Consider the following 16,025-nt stretch of genomic DNA (forward strand, 5'->3'; position numbering starts at 1 on the left):
AGAGAGAGAGAGATAATATAACGGGATAAGATAAAGGCGGCGCGTTCCGATGCGGAGGAAGCGGAATCCGGTTTCGTCTGGAGAGGAGGCGTCAATCGGATTCCGGTAAATCGCGTTGGCCAGCCAGATCAGCAGAAAATATCAAAGGCGCCGGTTCAGCACGCACTGCGGACACACACACACGCACGCACCGCGCCTGTCTCGAGGAGGGAGGGCAGGAAGACGTGGCGGCCACGACTTTGCCCCCGTTGACGTGCAGCCGCGCCAGCAGGTTGCCGGAAGCAGAGACACTCGCTGAGCCAAGCAGAGAAACGAATGCCCGCAGAAAAGAGGGGGGGATTCGCAAGTATCGAAGCAAGGAGAAGGGGGTGAAAACGTGGCACGAGTTTGGGGGCTAGACTGATAGTACACGACAAGAGCTTTGCCAGACGTCGAGAGAGATGTAGACAGGCAGCTATAGGCTGCAGTCCAGCCGGAGGTCTAAAAGCCCGCGTGTTCCCCCTGCGACAGCAGCAGCGTGCGAGAGCCGACGATACGGCGCATCCATTGTTTGCTGTTGTGCGACGCCGACTCGCCTTTTCCCGCGGAAAGCATCCGCGTTAATACCGGCACCTTGCCGACAATGCCGGTACCTTCTCACTGGCGCTCACTGACGTAAAAGGATGAGTTTCTTTTACGTGACGCATCTCTCTAACCCGCGCCCTCTTCTCTAGCTCCTCCTACTTCCTGACTACGAGGGCTCCATAACGCAACCGTGACTAACCTTTGCTTTGTTTAGTTTAATTACACAGTAGCGATGTCAGGGCCGGTTTGCTCGAAAGCGAACGGTGCGCTTTGCACGGACAAAAGGAGCTTCGACGTGATGCCCAATAGTAAAGGCGTTCCACTTCCACCCCACTACCCGCTTACTACTCTGGTATATCTTCATTTAAGAGCGTCGCATTTTACCGCCTTAAGTACAAACAGCGCGGATTCGCGTCTGCACCGACGGGCTTGCTTGCCGTCGCATGTCGTTGCAGGCATTGAGCCGTGTGATCGACAGAGAGCTCAGCTTCGCTGCGTATCATATAGCGTCTGTGTCAACGCAGTTAAAAAATAACTTCAGCGATCGCACAGCCCACCGTCAGCGCGTCAACTTCTGCTTCCTGAATGCGGCAAAGTTGTAGCTGATATGAAAGTCGGATTTTCCGCACTTCGCCGCCTGTTTTGAGCGACCAACGCCAGCGCATCACTAAACGGGATCTGTTTTGTAAAGTGCGTTCGTCTGTAATTCGGGTGAACGTCTGGCTGAGTCGAAATTACAAAATCGTTTCATTCGAAAACTGAATGTTAATCTTGTCAACAGGCACCCTTCAAGCAGGCACGGTTTTCGTCAGGCTTATTTACAACACTGCGTGCGCGTCGCAGCTTCTAGCACTGCATCTATATATTTCCCAATGTGCTACAGCTACTGAATGCAGACGCAAGTTGAGAGTCGAGCACGTCGATTTAAATACAAGACGATGGAGAGTTTGGCAAGTTTGTTGGTGATCAAACAAATAAAAGCGAAGCAGAGTATGCTTTGTCTCTTTCGCCGAGTTTATAAGCCTAGTTCAGACGTTGCATCATGTTGCGAAAATTTAGCAATCGGAATTAACTATCAAAATGCAACGTCTCTTAGCAAAAATAGACCACTACTCCTAGCGCAGGCGTAGCGGTTTTCGAAAACATCTGTCTTTTGTAAGTTATGGAGTAGATTGTTGAATTTATGATTTTTTAAGTCGCCCTAGGCTGTTTGTACACGGAACAAAGTCAGTGTACATTTTCATAACAATGAAGGCAACTCAGAGTGCTTACATGTGAAGCTGATCAAGCGGGTAATTCATCGTGTTGATAAACCTTTCGTGGTGAACATAAGCATCACTAAACATCGGAAAAGTTGTTTCTGAGTTATTCACGATAATATTTACGTTCAACAATGTGTCTGTGACTCTACAAACTGAGTATCTGGTGTTCTTTTTTATGCCTGAATGTGTGATATTTGCCTTTTCCGTGCTTTGTCTTTTTTTAAACATGGTCTTCTCCTTTCTGTCACGCAGGTGCGCCTGCTGAAACAGATGAAAGTAAGTAACAAAACCTGAACCAGTTTTAAACTTCGACTTAGACTTAGCTTGCGGTTTACAGAGCCGTGATACTTCTTTTCATAGCGGAGTTACAGACATGGGGCTTCGGTTTCTTTACGTTTTCAAGATTTCATCAATTACGTATAAAAAATGTAAGAGCTGAAAAATAAATCCGCTCTTAAGAGCCCAATAGTAACCCCCATATTTTCTTTCAAACACTACAAATATTGTTTGTCATCCCCAACATAGCTTAACAAGAGGATTTCTGCTTTCCACGCCTAAAACATTGTACCGCTAGAAACAGGATCTGTTAAAAGGAGCTTTTCGATCTGTTACTTGCTTTATTTAGAGTGTACGCGAACTGTCTTCTGCTAATTGAGCGGAGCAAATACAGAAACAGTCTGGAAAAAAGAAGAAAACTAATTGATTTATTTACCTTTCTTTTGGTTTCTTACAGACATCACAAACTCTGCAAGGTGCTTGAAGCCACTTCTGCTGACTTTGCTACTGAGTCTGATTCTCGGCCTCTCCTAGCCGAGTGCTGCCTTGTTATCAAGGTACAGTTGTGAGACCAAACAATCTATTGGGTTAGAGATTGGGTTGAACCACTGGCGCAACGGAAGGGGGGGGGGGGCGGAGAAATTCGGGGTTTTACGTGGCAGCGTGGCGAACTGATTGCGAGGCGCGCCTTAGTGGGCCGCTCCCGGTTATTTTTGAATACGTGGATGTCTTCAACGTGCATCACATTCACGGCACACAAGCATTCATTTTCATTTCACCACATCGGAATGCGGCCGCCGTGACCTCGTGTTCAGCAGCGTAACGCCGTAGCCACTGAGATATATGCCACGGCGGGTACCGGCACAACAGAAGTATAGTGACATCGAATTCGCTCTATGATTTAGCTCACAACACGCCTCCTAAAGAAAGTCACAGTGATGGCCGTAGCTTCTTGGCGCTGCCCAGAGCTTGTTCTTGAATCATTACGTGAAGTGGGCTATTTTTTGTTTGATAGGCGTTCTACGCTTTGGGTCTTTTCTTTCTTTTTTTGGTTCCAAACCCTGCACATACCAGACGCTTAAAGCCGTTTCTTGTTATTTCTACTAAAGCAAAAAAAAAAAAGGTTTCTATTGACAAATTAAAAGGGGAGCGAAACTCAGGCGCAAGACCACCAGCTGCCCCCTGAACACACATTGTCGCATCAGTTAAGCACAAACAGCGCGTGACCTTACCAGACGCAATACAAGTAATTGCCTCTCCTTTTCGTTCTCTCCTTCTGCCTTCTTATTTTTCTTTCACCCTTTTTCCTTCCCCACGCCTAGGGTAGCCAACCGGAGTAGACCTCGGTTAACTTCCTTGCCTTTTCTTTTTGTCTTTTGCCCTCTCGCATTGACAGTCCTAATATTGAGACTGTGTTCTGAAGAGCTGTCACGGCATCTATATCGTGAATGCATTTGTTGGTGCGGAGTGCTTGCTAAAATCCCTGGCAGTTGATGGGAAAACAGATTCAAGTACGGTTAGAGGGCTGGATATCAACAACTACAAGCACCCTCATGTCGGCTTTAGGAGTGGATTAGGAGCACGCGCTCCTAATGCACTTTTTTAAACACCCGTTAAGAGAGATACGATCGTAAATACTTCAGAAAATGAAAGCGATTGGTCGCCTAGTTTGCAAGTTTCAGAGAAAACGTACGTACACTAGAGGGGCTTCAGCGCTAAAAGATTGCGAAAGAAAGTGCGATATGGAGGCTGTCGTATTGCACGTCCCAGAAATCTAACATTATCTGTACGTGCCATTGGCAAGGAATATAGAGGCTGTACTTGATCAAGTGGTCCACGCATCAAAGCTATGGGTTCTGCTTGCTGTCACGGACAAAGCAGCCTAAATGGCCAGACTCTCGCTGCTACAGTGGTATACACTCATTTATTCATTGATTCATCGATCGCGTTGTGGCTTTTCGAGTTCTCGCAGACAGCCTAATGGTTAAATGCGGTCGCGAGAGGCCGAAAATAATGTCTCTTAGCTGAACTAATGTCCCTTACCGTACCAATGTCTTTTAGCAGGAAGGTAATGTATCTTAGCAAGTCAAACGTTCAACGTGATTTGTGAGACAACGAAAAACAAGAAAATGCATCGTAAAAACAAGAGGATAAAGAAAGGAAGAGAGCCCCAGTGCAGCTGTGGCTTTCCTAGGTCCATGTTATATGCCAACCTAAACACCAGTATGTTCAAGCCATAGCTTAAAGGTATCGTGTTCTTGTGACGAAGCAAGCAGGTTATGGAGTAATAAATGCGATAGCATTTACATGGCACATACGTTTGGTTTCAAGTCGTCAAATGCCCTACCTGCAAACCACTCATCGCCCCCACTTAAGCACGAGCCTTGTCATAAACACTGTCATAAGCAGAAGTCTGTACTGAGAGCAGCAACATTTTCGTCAGGCGGAAGGCAACGAAGAGGAGACACAAACAATCCAAGTGAATGAGGTTCACCCGCATACTATCTTGCCTGACAGCCTTAACCAGTGTTTCTGCTCTGCTAATATACGTATCGGTGCTAATCTGGTTGTTTAAGGCAATTTGTGTGCAGCGAAGTGAGCGCCGCCTTTTAGTGATTGATGAAACTAATTATGCACTGTATTCTACTCACTCAACGTTTACACCTCGCTTTTGTTTTCTTTCCACTAACAGACGGCGCAAACCCTACTTTCGTCCAGTCTAGCCTATCCTGAGCTGACTTCAGCAGAAGGGAGTCTTCAACATCGAACCCGTCTCACTCGACCCGAAAAGGACGTCAAGCGACATATTCAAGACGTGCCTTCCTTCCTTCCTTCGATTCGTACAGGTCGCCGCACCCCGTGCGATGCCTGTCACCGTTTTAAATGAGGTTCCAGAAACCATCGTCCCTTGATGACAGAATGTGAGAGGGAGCGTCAAAGCGCCCTTTCTTGTCCTTTTTTTTTTAAAGCGAAAACCAAAGAGGCTCCTAATGCCAGACTTGTACAGTGTGTAACCAAGAATTAAGGCTTACATTGTGTGTCCTGCAAGACGTTTTTGTTCATTTTTTTTAACTAGCCCTTTGGAAAAGATTTGTTGCGCATAAATGTGTGATTAACGATACGAAACGATATTTAGTAACCGCCACCGCAACAACGGCAAGGTTGCGCAATTCGTTATTATTTTCTCATAAACCCTGCAGCTTCGAGATCGAAGTTATCGTATTCGAGATGCTGCAGTTTAAATGTGACGCTACAGCATAGGCACTGTAAAGAATATTTATTGTACTCGAGTACTTTATCGCGCTGTCTACGGCACGCGATATACTTAGTTTTTAGTTTTCTATCAAGGTCGACAAGTTCGAGTTGAGTAAACTTGGTGTCTCCGCTGCAGCCTCCCAGAAGGCAGTATCCTTTCTTCGTGCCCAATCGCGTATCTTAGGCAGCTTTCAACTAACGCACTGAAATAACGTACCACAGCTATGCACGCTTTTCAATTAAAGAAGACGCACTGCGTCTGGAGCACTCGGCGCAGTTCATCACTCCGCTTCAGTTCACGACGACTACGTGGCGAAAATAGAACGTAAGAATGAAATGATCATTCAGGGGTCACGTCGAGGCTCGTACACAAGTGCTGGTGGTTTCAAACACGAAAGAGTCCTCGTAAGGCAGCGTTTGAAGGTTCAACGTAGTCGTGTATAGTAAGTGTTTGTCCCTTTGTTTTGTCCCGAAATATGCTAGTCCTTGCCGAAGCCGTCCCTTCGTGTATATTAGTAATATATTTTGGTCTGCCAGACACTGTCCTCACACCATCTCCTAACATAAATGTAGATCAGTGTCCTCGAATGTCAAGCACTTCGCTATATATTCGTTTCTACCAACGCAAGAAAGAAGTGAGCTCGCTTTAACACATACATCAACTCGGGCAGATTTAAACAGTCTACTATCTGTAACCTGAAATAATATTCCTCGTTATCTTTCCATGTATTAATCAGACTTGCAAAAATACCGTATTTGCACTATTCTAACGCGCACTTTTTTTTAAAATAAAAGGTGCGTCAACATTTGCGTGCGCATTACAATCGTAACTAATTCTATTTACAATCGAAAATGAAACAGATTCTTAAAAAAAAAAAGAAAGCTCTATGTGAGGTAGCTAGCCACACTGCCATCGAACGGGTCGTCTGAAGAAAGCGACACTCGGCGATATCGCAAGCTCGGTCCATGGTGCGTGGAATCTCCTATACCGCAGTTTAGTAGAGTAGTTTGCTGGGCCAGTTGGTGCATGGTGAACGTATAACGGTTTTCAGCAAGTACGGACGCGAGCACAAGTAAGTAGAAATGGACAGGACAACGCTGGACTTACAACTGAAGCTTGCACAAGTAAGCAGAAACGGACAGGACAACGCTGGACTTACAACTGAAACTTCAGTTGTCAGTCCAGCGTTGTCCTGTCTGTTTCTACTTACTTGTGCTCGCGTCTGTACTTGCTGGAAACCGTTATACGTTTTCCTATACCGCAGACGATGGTTGCCCGAGTCTCCAGAAGTGTGGCACTTCTAATGCATTAAATTGAACTGAATATGACTTTGTGTGGTCGATATACAGCGAAAAGGAGGTGTCGTCGGACTCCGATAGCCACTAGCCGCTAAGATTCAGCTGTGTGCGTGTCTGTGTGCCTCTATATGTTTTATAATATCGTTTCAACACAGTATGCGTCGACTCAGGTTCCGTTACTTGATGTGCACGGTAGAATCGTCACCAAATTATTTTTTATATATTTGGGCGGGGATTTACCTGCGCGTTACAATCGGTGGCGCGGTAGAGTCGTGCAAATACGGTATATATGCCGGCAGAGACGTCTAGGATCTTTTTCTTTGTACAAGCCAAGCACATTTTCTCAGTCGCAGTCGCGTTATCTGACTCGCTGAGGCAGACACCACAGAGGCGTCGGTTCCCGAAACCTGACAAGCACCTTTATCTGGAGTGTATCTAAAAGAAAAGCTGAACGCTTTGGTTGCTGCTGACAAACACGATGGTATTGACAAGTTGCACTTACAAGTACATTTTACAAGTCATCCTACGACGCGTTCAACGCAACACAAGTTGTCCACTGTATTATATGCCCCATGTGCGCGTATATAAAACGGCTGCACGCGTTTTAAAACGAGTTCAGGGTTCTGTAGAACGAACGTAACGAGAAAGAAGCATCAGGCGCATGCTTACAGAAGACACGCAATTCTGGGTGCAGTGTTTACAAGACAAAATGTTGGAGACGTTCAAAAGAAGTAACAGGCGCCGGTCAATCCAGATAATGAACAGTCCTTTATAGCGAAGGTAGCAGGCCTGTGACGGACATCCTTACAAGCATCGATTCAGACTTAAATATTTAATGCACACTTGTAGCATATACTATAGGCTCTTGACTAAGGTTCCTAACTGTCAAAACAGCCGCGCGCTGCGTGCCGTATCACATTGCAGGTGAACTCGGCTGCAAAGACATGCCACAAATGGAAGCAAATTTTCCCAACTCAGTCGCATTACACGCCTAGAATGACGGCTCCCAAGTTTTTTTTTTTTTCATGTACTGCAAGGCCAGTTTGTTGAATCAGTGCTGTATCGCAAAGCAACCTTTTTTAACCCTGGCACGAAACTTTGTGGACGTCTTAAACGTGGCAGAAAACAAAAATACACGAATGATATAGTGTTTGCTTGGAGATAAACACGAGAGGAACGCGTCGCACACACCACAATTCTCCCCCTAGAAGCAAACGACTTAAGCTTTAGCCTTTGATGAAAGTAAGCGCGAGCTAACAATGTGATGCCACGAGCCCCTGGCACTTACCTAGAACTAGTCACATCATCAAAAATGAAAAATGGCCGAGTGTAACAAGAAAATATTTATACAAAATTCTTCTTTTGGGTGCTCTTGGTGTGTAGAGAACGTGTGCATTTTCCCTTATCTTATAGTAGAAGTAAAGGTTGTAAATAATATACCTCGATGACGTTCTTGTTTGAACCGCTTTGAATGCGCATATTCGTTATTGTTCACGGTCACTGAAACTAAACTATAAAGTACAGTGCGAATTGTTCTGTTTCCTCAAGCACAAAATAATTATAATTCGTCACTCAGCATCCGTGGCCTACGACTTCATAAAAAAAATTGTAAATTGAAAGCTTGCGCCAAATTTCACAATGCGCACTAAGCATTCTGCATCTTATAGATTACGCACATGACGTTATCATAGTAAAAACCTTCTTTTATGTACTGTGAAATGATTATTCCGCAATATAGCATTACATGTGTTTGATTGTTCGTTATGGGTATACTTCTTTTTCTGTAATTTATATTGATTCTTCATGTGCTGATGCTTCCCTATGCTTGTTCATTTGCGAAAGGACTACTTAATGACACAACTGCACTTTGCTATTAAGCTATGCAAATGGGCTACCTTGTACACAAAAGTTTTTGGCATGTGTTTTTCCAGTTCACACAATGAAGGTTTTAGTTATAAGGCACAGTATTTTTATAGTGCGAGTGTATACCTGTTGCAATTTGTCATGTACAGCGTTTGGAGTAATAAACGTGATCATCGCTTGCAAGTTTTGTTTCTGGGGTGTTTTCTCAAGGATATAGCTTCACATTTGGGTTGTGCTGACAAACATTGTTAATACAAGTTGCTTTTATCGGTAGAACTCGCTGTTACCCGTATGCAACAAATCTGTGACGGCTGATATCGTATGCCTATATGTAGTCTAGCTTAATTATTTGGTTAAAACCAGTTATTCTCATATTAAATCCTGTAGCACTCCTCCTTGTCTTCTTAAACATTTGTCTCCTGTTGTGCTGAGTAAATGCGCATTTGAAGATAAAACGAAACGAATAGCAAGACAGATTTCCTGGCACCGCAAGTGTAAGTTTGTGTAAAACAGTACAATTTGGTTCATTTTCCCCTCCATTTTAGTGTGACTTTCACCACCAGGAGACTCGGAAAAGAGCTAGGGCACGCCGCGGTCGAGCTAATCTTAAGCCGCCGCGTCTCCTCTATCCCTGTTTTGTTTAGTCTTCCACATGACTTTTGTAAATAAGGGAAGATAATTATATCTTCAGGCTTCTGACCAATAGAAAGATTGTTGGTCACTCTCGGGGTGCCTTTGCTGCCGCGGGAACAGTAGGCGCTCTGTATTTATGTCCATTATGACGTTCCGGAGCATCGAGTACTACGCAGCTGGCCACAAAAGCGCGGTCGACCGCTGCTGAACTTCGGTAAGTATACTTCCCGTGATAGAGTGCGACTAAGATTACTGCAAATAATTTTCAACAGTGCGGTAAAGAGGACTCGGTTGCCGTTAGTTCATTTCTCTGCTTGCATACAACACGGAAACAGGAAAGACTCGGAAAGACCGATGGAGAGTAAAGTGCCAACTTATTAAACCAACAGGAACATACGGACCTTCGTCACCATCAATGAATTCATTTTATTTTTTTTTTCTTTGATCCCGTTAATTGTCCTTACTTTTGCATTAGTACGAGCATCCATTCCAAAAATAACTCGATCATTAGTTTGCACTTGATTCGTCTGTGCGTGTATTTCATGTTTCCGTGATGCACTACATCGCGCAAGAAAATAAGCTCTTGTAGATGCTGTAGAAACGAGTTATACTGCATCAATGTCGGCATGAACTCGACGAATTCAATTTTGGTGTCGTATAAGTAGATGTGATTGTCTGGTGCTGGTAACGTAGGCAACATTACTGGTTTTGCTGCTACATTCATTGCGGGTTATTCTAATAGCTACAGTTCTGGTCGAGAGTTGTGATAACTAGTTATTTGTTTTCTTTACGTTCCGACAGTGGCAACGCCGATTGGGGACAGCGAAAATGCTAATGAATGTACAAAATTATTATAACTGCACGATAACGCCGACTTCCTTTATGAATATTGCATGCCTTATACTTCTACATATAGTGTACCCACCCCAATATACGGCACAGAACCGCCTACGGAAAGTACTTCTGCCGATTTAGCCCCGTTGCGTCCCGGCTGGGGTCGTGAATCAAGTGAGGAATTAATGTCATATTTTTTACGTGCATTACTTTAACTCTGTATAATTTCTCATTTGTTTACATTCTCATCACAGTCTACATCACGGTCGCTGTGTGTGTTTACGACTTTGTTTACAAGCGTATTGTCGTGTGACATGCCTTTGCCTTTTATATGTTCCTGGGTGTACAGGACTGTGTGGCGTAGATTTCTGGCCTTACGACGTTTCTTTTTATTTTCTTACTGCATAAATATTTCTTATATTGTATCTGCTATGCGAAAAGAGAAAGAGAGAGAAAATAATAAACGAGAGCCAGGGAGGTTAACCAGGACTGAGCCCGGTTGGCTACCGTACACCGGGGGAAGTGGAAAGGGGAGGTAAATATTAAGAAAAGAAGACAAAGTCCACTGTGGATATCCTCACATGGTAAAGTTTCCCGCTTTATATTCACTGATGGTCACCCAGTCAGGATCACAGACGGTCGCTCAATCCGATAGCTTTCAAATATCGCAGCAGCTTTTGTGACCTTTTTTGTAGCTGCGATATGCGAGGCCATGGTCCCAAGATCTTGTTCAAGATCGGTTTTCTAACTGATTTAGAGCTATGCAGAGATCATGTCTCGTTTTCAAAAGATGGACAGAAGCACAGCAGATGTTCTATAGTCTCCTTGACACCGCAGGCATTGCACTCAGTGCTATCGGCCATTCCAGTCAACCACGTATATGCAATGGTGAATGCGACACCCAAGCTGAAGCGGCACAGCATTGATTCCTAATTTAGCAAAAGTCCAGGTAACAGCCGCAGTTGCATAGATGGGTCGAGGAAATGCAAGTGATGCTGGGTGAATCTAGGTGTGTGTAACTTCTTCAATGTAATACAGTGCGCTTGCTTAAGTATTGGGCTGCGTCAACCTTCGATAAAGGTACAGAAACAAGGCGGGCTCCTTCGCGTATTTTCCTAGCAGCTTCGTCGACGAGGTAATTGTCAAAGATATCGCAGTGACGAGGCAGCGACTGAAACAGGACGTCGTGTCCTTTCGCTATCATGTGACGGTGCCTATCTTGTATCTGCGACACGAGCTGTTCACAAAACCCGCGACGAAAAGCTGTCAAAAGACATGGTAAGGCCGCCTTCGAGTCGTAGAATATCGATCACCGACTAGCCAGTTGTTTGTTAATATAATCAATGGCACCTCGGAGGGCAACAAACTCCGAACCGGTCGATGTTGTGACGTGAGAAATCTTGTATCTGATGCGTATTGATCGTGATAGTGTAACCACTGCACCGGTGCAGCTAGTCTGAGTGGAAGAGCCATCCGTATATATGTGGACTCAGTCAAAGTAGAAAGTGTGCAAGCAATCCAGAGCTGCTTGCTTCAAGGCCAAGCTAAGCAGGTCAGTCTTCTTATCCCTGGAACCATTAGACGCACTTGAGGTTGATTTAAGCACCACAGAACTCAGGTTGAACGTGCCGAGGTTGTGAAGCCCTATGGTAGTAAGGCTTGATGAATGCTGACCACTTTGGAGAATGACGCCTGTGGTCCTCGTTCTGGAAGGCAGGCAAGACAGCTTGATTGCATCCATAAAGCATGATGAATATGGGCCCTAAGCGTGCCGATGGTATAATGTAAGTGGTGATTGAATGGTCTTGAGCCATTATAATAGTTCCTGCTGTGGAGGTACTCCACGGAAGGCCGAGGCAAATGCGTAATGCCTGTGCTTGCACGGTCTGAAGTTCCAGAAGATTTGACTTGCATGTTTTAACAAGCACGGGAGAGCTATAGCTGAAGTGACTAGCACGATAATCGACACGGGGCACAAAAGGGCGACAAGGACAAGCGACAAAATCCGATAAATAGTGCTCGTTACACTGAAGCATGGAGCCCACTGAAGATCTCCGTGTTTGGCCGGCGATGACTTTGAAGACGTCAACAATAGATGTGAGCTTCTTTTTCAAGTGGGCAACCTGAGGGCTCCAATGGCACCCAAAAACCGATTTCTTTTGTATGAGAAAGGCCGGCCACTGATTTATACTGGATAGCCAAACATCGCTTTTCGCATAAAAGCGACTAACGAGCATTTTTTTCTGTCGAGATGGTTAGGCCTTGTGTCCAAAGATAGCTAGATGCCTGTGTTGCTGCTTTCTGTAGCCTTGCACGCACCTGCAGGTGAGTGACCGCTGATGCCCAGATGCAGATGTCGTCGGCGTTGATTGAGACACTAAGTGTTTTCGGTAGGGATTCGTCCAGCCCAAGAAGCACGAGGTTGAAAAGAATAGGGCTAAAAACACCGCGTGTAGGAGGGCCTTGACATTTGTAGTGGTCGGTAGTCGGACCATCTTCCGTACGTACAAACAAGGACCCTTGTGTCAAGTAGTTGCGGATCTATCGAAATAGTCGCCCTCCTAGTTCAACCGTCAAAACTGCGTCTAGGATGGCTTGATGGGAAATAACGTAGGCGCATTCGACGTCAAAAAAGAGTGCTACTGATAATAATTTCCAATATTCTTGCTGCTCTACAAATTACACTAGATCGATGACATTGCCAATCGATGAACGGTCTCGTCGAAATGACGCCACAGAGTCAGGGTAAATTTTGCGGTGTTCAATGTACCATTCGAGACGCATGAGAATCATACGTTCCATGAGCTTCCCGACGCAGCTGGAGGAGTGCTATCGGCCGATATGGTGCCAGTTCCAGCGGTGACTTTCCTGCTTTTAGCAGCGGTATCAGGCGACTGTGTTTCCGTTTCTGTGGAACGACGGCATCTTGCCATGAACTATTTGTGCTTCTCGACCTAGGTAGCGCAAAGCAGTATATGTTATTCCATCGGGCCCTGGTGAAGACGAACACATACAGAGCGCTATAGCAGTTTCTAACGCTTCTATAAGAATGGAGCGTCCATACTTGTATCTCGAGGACCGGGAATGTCACCTAAAACTACGTCAGGGACTAAAACTCTCCCGCCGGCGACTTTCGCACAAAATTCCTCTGCAACGTTTATCTTACGGCGGTTCTGATAGAGAGAAAAGGCGTTAAAAGGGGGTCGTTGCTGGGGACGTGAGCAAAAACCCTATAGTGTAAGCTACACACGAGACAGTGGCTTGCAGGGGTCCTGTGACTCGCAAAAGCATTTCCATGTTTGATCCGCTAGCTTATCCACTCGCCGCTGTATCTTCTTTCGCATGCGCCGAGCTACTCTGAGGTAAAAAATTGACTTCGTGCGCCTGTACCGCCTTTCAAATCGGCGACGTAGTGCATGAAGCCTTTCCAATTCAATGTCATACTCTGTACGCTTCGATGAATGTGTGAAGCAACGCGTATAATCCTACAAGTGCGTCCGCAATTATGGATTCTAACCTGCGTCGGTATGTTTCTTGCATGCGTTTTCTACAAGATCTTCAAAGACCGACCCGTCGATTTGGCGAAATACAACCGATAATGAGGCTTCTAGTCCATCGATTTTCACATAAGTCGGAGTACGGTCACTTCCATGAGTTTCAATATCAGTGAACCACTGCATGCTCAAAGTTTGGCGCCATGACACCAGTGTCAAGTCAAAGCAGCTGCTGTACGTTGTTCCTCGCAGAAATGTCGGGCTTCCGTCATTTAGAAGGCACATGTTGTGGCCTGACGCAAAGGATATGAGTAATCTTGCCTTTGAATTTATCCTGGAGCTTCCCCATAACTGGTGGTGAATGTTGAAGTCCCCTGTTATTATCCAAGGACCGGAAGTAGCAGGCATAATATCTTCCAGTTTTTTTGCTATCAAATTGACTTGTTGGGGGAAGGTAGACGCCAATAAGAGTAAAAGACAGGCTCTTCTTTTTCACCGTAACGCAGACGTATTGGTTACCGTCATGTGGCGGTACGGGTTGGGAAAATACGTAAGGTCCTTGTGAATGTAAACCAAAACCTTACTTTCGGCACACGTAGTTGAAACTAAAGGCTCCTATCCCGAAAGTCTTATGGTAGCTGATAAGTTCCTGCTGTACTTACTGAGTGAGATCAGACTTCTGATAAACTGACGGACCAAGATCACCAAATCGTTGTCATGATCAGCTCTCTGGTGAGTGCTATTTGTGTCCTTCTGGACAAGGTAGAGAGGCCAACAGTTCAAAGTGCGTTGCCAGTGCTGGATGCCATCAATCCGGTTCTAGCGAGCCTTCTGAAGTCCAGTGCTTGAGAACTTCTACAGCAGAACTATGGCTTATCGACAACAACAGCCATCGTTCCGCGATGATGTCAGAAGCGCCTCCCTATTCCAATGGAATGCGAGAGGCCGGAGGTCATGTTTTTCGGATTTCCGGTGGTTCGTGTTGAAAATCGCTTTCCTATACTGGTCATCAGTTAACCGAACTATGCGAAAAGGAGTAGCCATCACCCTTACAGGGTGACTACATTTCTTTTTTATTTTCATTTCAATGAAAAAAGCCACCACAACAAAAACTATGGGACCATTCTTTTTAATAAGGTTTCTTCTTCTTGTTACAGAAACAACATATATTTACAGTTATTTACAAGGAAATATAAACCAGCAGTAGAATTAGGTATGGCCTCAGGTCACTTTAGCGGTGGTGTCGGCCAACTGAAAGCATCTCTCTACTGTACCCGGGCAATACGACCGCTGAATGCATCAAGAAAAAGCGAATGGTAAATTGTTCGGCTAGTTGGTGCGATACTTATGCGAAGGTGAGCGCTTAAGTTGTACGAAAAAAAAAGAGAGAAACAGGAAGTACGCTCACTTGAAATTGAGGTTTATTGAAGAAACATTTACCCGCGATTTTGGCTGCGCACACACTGAGATCGGTCTCTTTTTTTTTTTGACGAAATCAAAATGATAAAAAAAGAACAAACGGGGCTGGGGGGCCGGAAGGTATGGAGACGACAGATGCGATATGTTTCTTCTATCGTATAGCTAGTTGGCATCACTGATAGCAGGGTCGGCACGATCGAAAAGGAAAACGGCAGGAAAGCAGCAGGCACAATAAAACAGCAGCCTGTATTCAGAAACAGGATTTCCTTGTCCATCAGATGCACAGACGGTAGACAAAGGGCAACTGGAAAAGGAATTCTTGGAGGCTAGCCAGAATAGCGCATATGCAGATTTATTTACAAGTGTAACGTCTGTGCGTTTGCGCACAGTCTGCGCAGCCGGTAGATATCGCTTTCTGCTATAACATACGTGATTAACTCAAGCAGGCTAGGTGACTATTTGTCACTGCCCCGTTTCAAAAGAGATGCCAATAAATAATAATAATAATAATAATAATAATAATAATAATAATAATAATAATAATAATAATAATAACCATTATTATCGCAATCATCACCAGAGATTCCAGCATATGGCGCCACGGTATGGTCCTCGAGGCCAATACAGATCGAGCCAAGCCAGATCACTTGGCAATGCATAGAGTCAGCATACTTGGCAACGTTCTGTAAACGCTGACGGGCTCGATTCAGCTGCTTGCAGCCAGCGTAAAACAAAAGCAGAAAAACGGCCGGGTGATGTGTTCACGCATTCTGTTCTGGCGCCTCGACGCAGGCTCCCGCTTCTATGTCGCCTTGCCGGAGCGAGTTCATGCGAACACTGTCGGGTCGGGATGTCTCGTCTCGACTTTGACTCGACCCCCTCCCGTTGAGTTCGTACGCGTCAAGGCAATGTTTCGCTCGTTTCGACGCGCAGTGTTGACTTTCTAAGCTAACCAAGTCTGGCTAACCTGATAGCATAACGCGAAAGACGTGACGGAGCCGACGTATCGGAAATCGCGCCTTCTAACTTAGCGTGCGTAGTGTTCCTGCACTCTCGATGTCATATTCTCGTTCCTTCTCGCTGTTTCCTCCCACTTCTTCTTGCTTTTTCCTTTTCCACTCCGGCA

The 16,025-nt window shown here is 45.2% G+C and overlaps 1 protein-coding gene across 2 annotated transcripts in view; it reads left to right on the forward strand.

Annotated features, from left to right (window-relative positions):
• LOC135904588 (uncharacterized) overlaps window positions 1-8,702 on the forward strand; it is a 348,163-nt gene extending 339,461 nt beyond the window's left edge. For both annotated transcript variants that reach the window (XM_065435447.2, XM_065435448.2), the window contains 3 exons: window positions 2,079-2,102; window positions 2,560-2,659; window positions 4,795-8,702. In XM_065435447.2, the coding sequence (XP_065291519.1) occupies window positions 2,079-2,102; window positions 2,560-2,636 (101 nt within the window). In that variant the 3' untranslated portion in view covers window positions 2,637-2,659; window positions 4,795-8,702. The remainder of the gene's footprint in view (window positions 1-2,078; window positions 2,103-2,559; window positions 2,660-4,794) is intronic.
• The last annotated feature ends 7,323 nt before the right edge of the window (window positions 8,703-16,025 follow it).

The sequence above is a fragment of the Dermacentor albipictus genome, chromosome 4, assembly GCF_038994185.2.
Source record: "Dermacentor albipictus isolate Rhodes 1998 colony chromosome 4, USDA_Dalb.pri_finalv2, whole genome shotgun sequence".
In the NCBI taxonomy this organism is placed as follows: Eukaryota; Metazoa; Arthropoda; class Arachnida; order Ixodida; family Ixodidae; genus Dermacentor; species Dermacentor albipictus.